Source organism: Mastomys coucha, unplaced genomic scaffold, assembly GCF_008632895.1.
Source record: "Mastomys coucha isolate ucsf_1 unplaced genomic scaffold, UCSF_Mcou_1 pScaffold15, whole genome shotgun sequence".
NCBI lineage: Eukaryota > Metazoa > Chordata > Mammalia > Rodentia > Muridae > Mastomys > Mastomys coucha.
The window spans coordinates 112,818,138-112,828,710 of record NW_022196897.1 but is presented as its reverse complement, the minus strand read 5'-3'; the positions used below and the strand labels follow the sequence as shown (position 1 = coordinate 112,828,710).

At 43.4% G+C, this 10,573-nt stretch overlaps 1 protein-coding gene across 1 annotated transcript in view; it reads right to left on the bottom strand.

The window, feature by feature from the left end:
* Positions 1–7,401: 7,401 nt before the first annotated feature.
* Positions 7,402–10,573, bottom strand: part of Stard7 (StAR related lipid transfer domain containing 7) — a 29,146-nt gene continuing 25,974 nt past the window's right edge. Inside the window, exon 8 of the mRNA XM_031371810.1 lies at positions 7,402–9,209. Coding sequence (XP_031227670.1) covers positions 9,025–9,209 — 185 coding nt within the window. The 3' untranslated portion in view covers positions 7,402–9,024. The remainder of the gene's footprint in view (positions 9,210–10,573) is intronic.

Here is a 10,573-nt window from a genome sequence, read left to right as displayed (position 1 = left end):
TGCTGTTCCTTTAATCTTAACCTGCACAGTAGAGGTGGAAGACTTGTGAAAATACTGTCTAAATGCTCAAATACTGCTGCTTTGAAAAACTCGTCCTACTATTTTAGGTGTGGTTACGCTATGTAGATGTAAAGTCAGGTCCTGACTTACTTCCTAAGTGTGAACATAATCAACCACACTGGGAGGAAAACACCTTTGACAGTGCACAGCCAAGGGGATCTGCTTGCATGATATACTAAGCAGCCACTGAGGTTTACAGGAATGGAACATCTTGCCTTAAGACCACACCTTTTGTTCATACACCATTAATCTTGAAGACTTTTAAGTATATTTATTGGAGATAATGGATCTTAGATCTTCTATATTCACTATCTGAACCCTACCATACTAAGGGAAGAGACCCGTCACTTTGAAATGTAAGACTTAGAAAGTGTTACTTGGCTCACTGATGCACCCCTATATACGAGCAGTATCTAGGAAGTACAGGCAGGAAGATTGCTAAATATCCAAGGCTAAGCTGATCTACATAGTGAGTTCTGGACCAACCAGGGCTGAGTGGCTAGACCCTGTCTCAAAATAAAGCAGAAATAAATAAATAAATAAATAAATAATAAAATGTTAAGTTACTGTGTTTTAAGGCTGTGTCTCACTATACAGCTCTGGTTGCCCTGAAACTGTGTAGACCAGGCTAGCCTCAAACTCTCAGAATTACATCTGCTTCTCCTTCCAGAATAAATACTGAAATTAAAGACTTGTCGCTACACTGGGCTCCAAAATGTTTTTTTTTTTTTAAAGATTTATTTATTATTATAAATCAGTACACAGAAGAGGGTATCAGATTTCATTATGAGTGGTTGTGAGCCACCATGTGGTTGCTGGGATTTGAACTCACGACCTTTGGAAGAGCAGCCAGTGCTCTTACCCACTGAGCCATCTCACCACCCCCAAAATGTTTTGTTGTTTGTTTGGTTGGTTGGTTTTACTTTTTTAGAGATGGGGTATCTGTTTTAGCCCTGGCTGTCCTGGAACTCACTCGGCATGTCAGGCTGGCCTCAAACTCACAGAGATTCCCCTGGCTCTGCCATCACCACCCAGCTCCAAAATGATGTTTTTAGACTGTCCCAGGAGTGTCCTCCACCTTTTAGGTATGTTGTATATGCAGAGGTTTTTGTGAGAAAAGTGAGACCAATGCTTCAGACATGGAAACAGTGCTCAAGTGACCTCACAGTCACTTGTCATTGTTCTGGGTAGAACATTATTGTAGATGCGTTAAAAAGAACAGCTGACGCTGGAGAGATGGCTCAGCAGTTAAGAGCACTGACTGCTCTTCCAGAGGTCCTGAGTTCAATTCCCAGCAACCACATGGTGGCTCACAACTATCTGTAATGGGATCCGATGCCCTCTTCTGGTGCCTCTGAAAAGAGCAACAGTATAAACCTACATAAATTAAATAAATAAATCTTAAAAAAAAAAAAAAAAAGAACAGCTACAATGGATGCCTCAGAACAAGTCAGTGCCCCAAGAGAAGCTATGCCACTAGGTGTCTATGGAGAGGTCAAGGTTAGGTCATCGGCCTGGCTCCATCATATTTCCTGTGTGGCCTTGAGCAGGATGATTACAATATCTCTTATGTACGACAGTTCCTCATCTGTAGTACAGGAGACTTAGAATAAAGCATGAAGTACAGTACTGGAACACTAAGTTGGCCAACTCTGAATTCACTCTAAGCCACCAGTGTGACAATACCATGGAAGTGCACAATCTAGGGAAAGCGCAGCGTTTGCCTTTTCAGGGCATGCTGCACTTGAAGACCCATGCTACAGTAAACTCGCCCTGAGACACTGATGCCTGGGCTGGGATAGGGGTATCTGCCCAGACTCCAGGAGTTTGGAAAAATTAGCAGGTGTAGCCAAGGTTAAGGTGATGTTATATTACAAAGGGTAGGTGGCTATTCTCGATTTTAAAAATGGATAAAGTTGGGCTGGCTAGCTTGCTCAGTGGGTAAGAGTGCTTGCCTCCAAGCCTGACAACTGTAGTTCAATCCTCAGAACACACATGGCTGAGAGACAAGGCTCCTGGAAGTTGTCCTCTGCGTGCATGCTATGGGACATGTGACTCCCCCCCACCACAATAAATGTCAAAAAATTAATGAGTAAAAAGACAAATGCAATACATAATACTTAGACAGAGGGCATTGGGAACTATAAGTCATTTGGGGGGTCAAATCGGGAAATTTTAACATGAGCTGCATCACTAGGTGAGACTATTAGGGCCAGCAAGATGGCACAGTAGTGGCTTGCTGTGCAAGTCTCCTAACCTGATGTTGATCCCTAGAACCCAAATAAAGGTGGAAGGAGAGATCCAAGTAGAGTTATCCCCCCGTCTTCCATACCTGTGCCATGGAACACATGCCTCTCCCACTGTCTCTCTCTCTCTCTCTCTCTCTCTCTCTCTCTCTCTCTCTCTCTCTCTCTCTCTCTTTCTCTCTCTCTCTCATACACACACATACACAGAGTAAAATTTTTAAAAAGATACTGGTCTAGTTATCTCGTGTGCTAATGGCACTGTGCCATCTGTATTACTAAGAGGATTTCTTTGTGGTCTTATGTGGGCGTGGGGAGCATGCTTGTCACTTGTTTTCAAACAATCCTGGAAAAAGTGTATGCAGAGAAAGCATTCCCAGCAGCTTATTAACCTGGGGAAGAGTGGTACAAGATTTCTGAGGTCTGTTGTGGTCTGAGTGTGCCAGTCCCCCTCAGCAGTGTCTGAACACTTGGCACCAGCTGGTGGTGCTGTTTGGGGAGGCTGTGGTATCTTTAGGAGGCAAAAACCCACTGGAGGAAGTGAGTCACTGAGGGCCTTGAGGTTTTAAAGGCCAGCCCCACTTCCTGTTCACTGTGTGTTTTGACTGGGAGGCAGCCAGGGCTGCAAGCCTCCTGTTCCTGCCATCATGCCTTCCTTGTCTTGGCAAAATGTATCGCATGGAACTGTAAGGCAGAAGGAGCCCTCTTCTTGCCTCAAATTGCTTTTTGTATTTTGTCACAATGAGTAACATAACGAAGTGTACATCCTGTAACACAGGCTGGCCTTTGACTTACCATGCAGCCAAGGGTGATTTTGAACTTCTGACCCTCTGGGTTCCACCTGTAATCTGGAATTAGTACTGTGCAAAGCTGAGGATCACACCCGAGGCTTCATCCATGCTGGACAAGCACTCTGCCACTGAGCTACATCCCGTGCGATACAAAGTAATTCTAAACATTCTCTCAACCTTTAGACATGTATTAAAAATTTCAAAGTAAAAAGCTCACACTAATACATAACTCCCAGCCATCATCATGTGAATTACAGCTGAGTGCATGTGGCCTACAGAGTCCTCTCTGGATTCTTATCCCATGGTCCTTCAATTTGAGGATGGACGAACAGACATATACACGCATGCCTGAATGCATACATGTCCTGGTTAGGGTTACTATTGCTATGATTTAAAAATCATGACCAAAAGCAAGTTGGAGAGCAGAGGGTCAATTTTGCATATCACTGCCCATCGTTGAAGAAAGTCTAGGAAGAGCTCAAACGGGGCAGGAACCTGGAGGCTGGAGTTGAAGCAGAGGCCATAGATGGGTGCTGCTTACTTACCTGTTCCTCCTGGCTTGCTCAGCCAGGACCACCAGCTCAGGGGTATCCTCACCTATAATGGGCTGGGCCCTCCTACATCAACTAACAAATAAGAAAATGCCATATAGGGCTGCCTACAGCCAGATGTTATAGAGGCATTTTCTTAATTGAGACTCCCTCCACTCCATTAACTCTAGCTCATGTCAAGTTGACATAAGCACGTACTTGTGCACACACACACACACACACACACACACACAAAGATATAGATATAAATGAATAAAATACACACAAACCTTATGGCTTATAAAAAAAAGGGGGGCAGGTTCAAAAACCCTGATAAACCAAATAAGTGGCAGTTAAAATGGACCAATGGGTAAGAAATATACAAATTTATTCTGAAAAAGCCTGCAACTTGCTGGCAAGGGCCCACTGGCAGGAGCCTACTACTCTCTGGGCAGAGGAAGAGAATGAGAGAAAATAAGGTGGTAAAGAGGGACAGACTATCAGCAGGAACAGGCACCTCTGCAGCTGCAGTTTTGTAATCAAGATGAACCCAGTCCTGTGCAATAAGACAAGGAGCTTTGTACCCTGGAAGGAGGTGTGCCTTGTATATCTATGCAGTTTCATTCAGGCCAATTACACCGGTCTGTTCACCTTGCATCCCCGGGCCCAAAATCTGTTGTGCTCCAAAACTTGTCAATTATAGAATCCCTGAAGAAATTTGAGTCCTAGAAGTACCTATAAAGCAAGCCATCTTGTGGTCGTTTGAATAGGTTTGGCCCCCAGAGACTCGTGCTTGAATGCTTGGCCCATGGGGAATGGCACTATTACAAGGTGTGGCCTTGTTGGAGTAATTGTATCGCTGTGGAGTTAAGTTTTGGGGTCTCCTACACTTAAGCTCTGCCTGAAAGTCTCCTCCTGGCTGCCTGTGCTCCTTCAGATCAAGATGTATATCTCTTGGCTCCTCCAGGACCACATCTGCCTACACACGGCCCTGGTTCCCACCATGATAGTACATTGAACCTCTGAAACTGTAAGCCTTGCCCCAATTAAATGATTGCCTATATAAGGTAAACCTTGGTCATGATGTCTCTTCACAACAATAAAACCCTGAAACAGAAGTTAGTGCCAGGGACTGGGCTATTGCTCGGATAGGCCTGGCCATGCTTTTGTTTGGAGGAATATGGACTTTGCAACTCTGGGGTATTGCTGTGATAGGACTGACCATGTTTTTATTTGAAGGAATGTGGATTTTGGGACTTTGGATTTGGAAAGCAGTAGAATGCTTAAATGGGGTTAATGGGTCATCCTAGTAGGGATGTGGAAGCCATTGGTGCTGAGGGGGATTTGAACTCTGAGGCCTGGTTTAAGAAGTTCCAAAAGAGAAGAGTTTTAGCATATTGTCTAGAGATCATTCTTGTGATATTTTGGTGAAGAATGTGGCTGCTTTTTGCCCTTGACTAAAGAGTCTGCCTGAGGCTAAACTGAAGAGATTTATAGTGTTTTTTGATCAAGCATAGCAAACTTAGAGAGGAAAAATACCAAATGTATTTAAAGGGGCACCAGGAAATAGAATGGAGATAAATCCTGTGTTTAAGGATATTAAGTGAATTAAGGAAGAGGTGATCTCAGGGCAAGATCCCACCCAGCTAAGCTTATTGTTTATGGATTTGCAGTTGTATGATATAGTTATGTCATGTTAGGCATTATTATAACCTGGTTATTGTTTTCATTTAGACATAAAGAGATATGATTGTGTGTTAAATTGACAAGGGATGGATTGCAGTGTCTATTCTTACTTGTCAACTTGACTATATCTGGAATGAACTATGATCCAGAATTTATAAACACCTTGTGAAAAGGGATTAAAGAAAAGCTTATTTCCAGGTATAGTAGTATACATCTTTAAACCCAGTACTCAGGAGACAGAAGCATGAAAATCTCTTGAGTTCAAGGTCAGTCTATATACCACTTTCCAGACAGCCACACTTAGGCAATAAAGCAAATCATCAAAAACACAAAACTGGTGAAGATGTAATAATAGAACAAGAGGACCATGTTCTAGCCCCAGCAAGCAACAGAACTTGGCAACTTCAGCCATATGGCTGGCTTTAGAATCAAGAACAGAAGGGGTTACTGGGACAATTGATGCTGGTTAGCTGGAGCTAAGAAATTAAGCAGTGATTAAGAAGAGACCAGCATCGCTGAGGTGAAATCTTCTGGGAAGTATTGTCTGAGCACAAGAAGCTGCATTCCAGATATAAACATTGTGCTGGCAGCTGGATTTGTTAATGTGTAAGAATCACCCAAGTGGTACTGATTTTGAAGGCATGAAGGGGTCATGGAGAATAGCTGAGGCTTGGTACTGTGAGAGGCTGGGAAGGCCTCTCGTGAAGGTGTAGCATCAGTGTTAGTTGAAGCCCCAGGACTAAAAGGGTAATGCAAAGAAGTTGAGGCTTTGCACCATGAAGAGAGTCTATGAGAAGCTATTGTTGAAAGTGCAGCCTAGTGAAGCAGAAGACCCCAGTGTACTGGAGATGCCAGTACCATGGGATGACCACCAAGAACAGTAGCAGTGGTCAGCCAGATCCTGGAGTGCTATAGAGGACAGAGTTGGAGAAGTGATACAAGCCCTCTGGAGGAGCCCAGAAGATCAGTGGGGATTCCAGGTATTGAAACAAGAAGCTGTGAAGTTGAAGAAGTTGCCTTGGAGACCCTTGGATGTTAGAGATGAGATGCCAGAGCTGTGGAATACCTGCTGGGGAAAGCTGCTAACAGGGAGTAGAACCAGCCAAAGAGAAAGAATTGTGTTCCAATTAACAAGGCTGACATCAGACACAGAGATGCAGAGTTTGAGGTTTGCCCAGCTAGCTTTTGGTGTTTCTTTGGTCCAGTATTTCCTTTCTATTTTGAAATGGTAATGTATATCCTGTGCCATATGTTGGAAATATGTGATCTGCTTTATAATTTCGATTTTATAGGGGATTACAGTTACATGATTGCATGAATCTCAGAAGATTCTGGATTTTTAAACATTGTTTAGACTTGATAGACTATGGAGACTTTTTAAGTTGGACTAAATGAATTTTGCATTATGTTATGACTATAAGCCTGTGGGAGCCAGAGAGTGGAATGTGGTTGTTTGAATAGATTTGGTCCCCTACAGAATCATGTGTTTGAATGATTGGCCCACAGGGAGTAGCTTTATTAGGAGGTGTGGCCTTGTTGGAGTTAGTGTGTCACCAATGGGTGGAAGGGTGAGTGGGGATACTACACTTAAGGTCTGTCCAATGTGGAAGGAATCCAGTCTCCTCCTAGCTGCCTTTGGATCAAAAACTCATCTCCAGCTTCACATATCTGCCTACACACTGCCATGCTTCTCATCATTATAACAGATTAAATCTCTGAAACCGTAAGCTAGCCCCAATTAAATGTTTGCCTTTATAAGAGTTACCTTGGTCATGCTGCCCATTCACAGCAATAAAATCCTAAGACACATCTTCTACAAAGCCTGTCTATACAAGATCTGATATAGATTCCCTTGACTAAATCTTGATCTATGAGTTAGCAGATCAAGACACTAGAGTAGAGATAGGCATTTTACCTTTAGCTCCAAAGCTAGCCACTTAGGAGGTCATAGTCTATGCAAGGTGGCTACCTTTGTGTCACCCATTGTCTGCCAAGAAAGAACAAGGGCCCACTGACGACCCATGCCGACTTTGTGATCAGGATGACAAGGAGCACAATTTCCCACCATATGGCCAAAGATGAACACTCTTCTGTACCAATCATTATGTATTTATTCACACATTTGATAAAAATGTCACAGTTAAAAGCAAACTCATTATGATGACAGAGTTAAATCACAAAACAAAAGGCAAACATAACCGCTTAGTACCTGAGCCCCAGCACATACGCGCACACAAACATGCTTACACTTGCTCACAGACTCACAGGCATTCAACTACAGATGTTAAATTCAAATAAAGGTTTTTTTCTTTTCCTGTCAGGTCCTGGGAAGAGGGGGAAAAAAGGCTCACTGAAAGACACTGGGGCTTCTCAATGCAACTCTCTGCTCTGCCAACAACTGAAAAGAAACACTGGGGGAGTTAGTTGTTTCCTTGGCACAGAACTAAATAAGCAAGATGGTTAGTAGGGTTATGTTCACCTTGGGTTTAGTTTCCTTTTTCAACACCACAACAGAGAAGGTAGCAAGCAGGAAAAGAAAATTTCAGCTATATTAACTCCAGGAAAAGAGAGAGAAGGATGTAAAACTTGATCCCTATTCACCATAAAGAAACCAGCAAGGCCAGGCACCTATCATCTGGTTGTGATCTTATCCAACTGTGTTTATTACTTCTATGTCAGCTCTGGAGAGAAATGCTTTAGACGACCAAGATGGTCACAGAAGCCCCATCTCCACCATACTGGTATTGGGCAAGACTCCATCTGCTGGCCCATATGTCAGCTTATAGTTTTGAAAACTTTTGAGGAAATGGCACAACCACCATCCACCACCTTTATCCTTCCAGGACAGCCCAGTCAATCTGCAGTAGGAAAATAGTGCCAAAACAAACAAGACTACGCAAAGAGTTGTGTTCAACCCCTGAACTCCATTTGTGACAAGGGTTAAAAAGAAATCTAGTTATTTTTAAGTAAGATGTTTTATGTGCACTTCCACTGACCCTATCAAAACACTGATGACATCAAATAGGAAGCTACTGTCTAGAGGAGTTTGTCTCTGGTGCTCCTGGCAAATAGGCTAAGGCTACGGCAGAGGCCATGATACAGTGAGCACAGCCTATGAACACAGAGGCCAGTTAAGATGAAAGCTGCTTTCACCCGATAAGTCAATGTCATGGGAGTCTGCAGGGGAAGGATCCCTTGGTACAAACTTCATGTCTTAAAGATAAAGCAAGGTGAGGACAAGGCACTTAGCTCAGCCAGAATTGTTCACTTCACCACAGGACTGTTACCAAGAGCACTCCAAAAAACCTGGGGCCAACCACTCTCCAAGTGACCTACAGAACTGAAGGATATCCAGAGCATTGCATAACCAATGGCAGCAACTGGAATGTCAGCAAGGAAGCTTCTCGTAGGAGGTGGACAGGAGTCATCCCCTTCTGGCCTAAAGTGAGAGGTTGTTCCAGAGTAGGTCAGCATGATATTGGATTTCACAACAGCTGGCCTGAGAAAATGACAACTCCACGATGTCATGGTCCTCTGTTTGGTAAAGAGCAATAGGGCTCCAGATGAAATCCAACTCCAGTTCTAAATTCTCTTGCACTGACAGTTACAGCAGATGTCTTCTAACATGTGTGACTTGTCCTTGTCCTGCAGCAGGCAGGGCTGAAGGAGCAAGGCAGGGCCGGAAGTGCCTGTCTTTCCTTCTCCCAAAGGCCTTTAAGCATACTCAATCCGAGCCGGGCCACAGCTACCCTCATTCTTCCGCTCGGGGGATGGAGCAGTGGCCTTGGCCTCACTGCTCATTTCTAGAGGCTTAGCCGAGATATAGTCCTTCACTTTGATCTCCATGTTCTTGGCTTTCAGAGTGGCCATGTGCAGCTTCTCCAGGAAATCCGGCATGCCTATTGGGACACAGCAGAATCTAGTCAAGCTGCCGTACTGGTTAATTTTTTTGTCAACCTGACCTAAGCTAGAATCATCTGGGAGGAGGGAAACCCAGGTGAGAAAATGCCTCTCTAAGACTAGTCTCTACAAATTGGGGGATGGGCATGGACAGACATGATGGATCTCTGTGAGTTCAAGGCCAACCTAGTCTACAGAGTGAGTTCCAAGACAGCCAAGATGACATAGAGAAATCCTATCTCAACAAAACTAAAGTATGTGGGAGCATTATCTTGATTAATGACTGATATGAGGGTGCCTACCTACAATGTGTGGTACCACAGCTAGTCAGATGGTCCTAGCCTGTACAAAATAGCAGGCTAAGCAAACCATGGAGAGCAAGCCAGTAAGCAGTGTTCCTCTATGGCTTCCACTTGAGTTGCTGCCACCAGGTTCCTACCCTGACTTTCTTTCATGATGGACAAAAGCTCTAAGATGAAATAAACCTTTTTCTCCTCAAGCTGCTTTTTTTGGTCATGGTGTTCATAGAGCATCAGAAAACAAACTAGGACAGCTGCCAAAGAAGCCAGTGACAGGCTCAAAACTAAAGCCTATTCAGAGAATAGGTAGGTAAACAGTAAATACCTAACTTCCCATCCTCCTCCTGAGGGAGAAGGAACTACTCAGAGCACCAGAAGAAAGTAAACTGTATGAGGAGTCACGCATGGCATCTTACATCAGTAATTCCAACACTTGGGGGAGGGCAGCTGAATAGAAGAATCAAGAGTTTAAAGCCAGCCTGTATTATGCAAGATCTTCTCAAAACAAACAAAAACAAAAGAAAAATCCAAACAAGAACAATCAAACTCACGAAAGAATACTTTCTAAACAAAGTGTTAGAAGTGGAGGGTGTAACTGTGGCTATGACATGCAGCCCATGTTAGGCCTTTCTTCCCCTAAGTAACTGCCTCACAACTAAGTTTTCTTGGCCAGATCTTATAGCCTTAAATTTGGTTTTATCACTTTTGTCACTCCCGTCTCAGCCCCTGAACCCACTACTGAGATTACAGGTGTGCATTACCAACCTAGACATTTAACAATACTGAACAAAAAATACATCAATGTATACCATCTATATATGTAAGGCATCAAATTGAGTCTTAAAAACTCTCCTCTGGGTTTAAAAAAAAAATCCTTTCTAGAACCCCCATTTTTCTTTTTCTTCAAGTGCTGGGATTAAAAGCGTGTGCCACCACTGCCTGGCTACCCCCATTTTTCTTACACCTTCAAATCCCACTTAGAGGCTAGAATAAAATAGGAAGATTTTTCAAATTTCCCCCAACATGACTACAGAAAGTATCAACCCTCTTGTTGCCATTAAGAA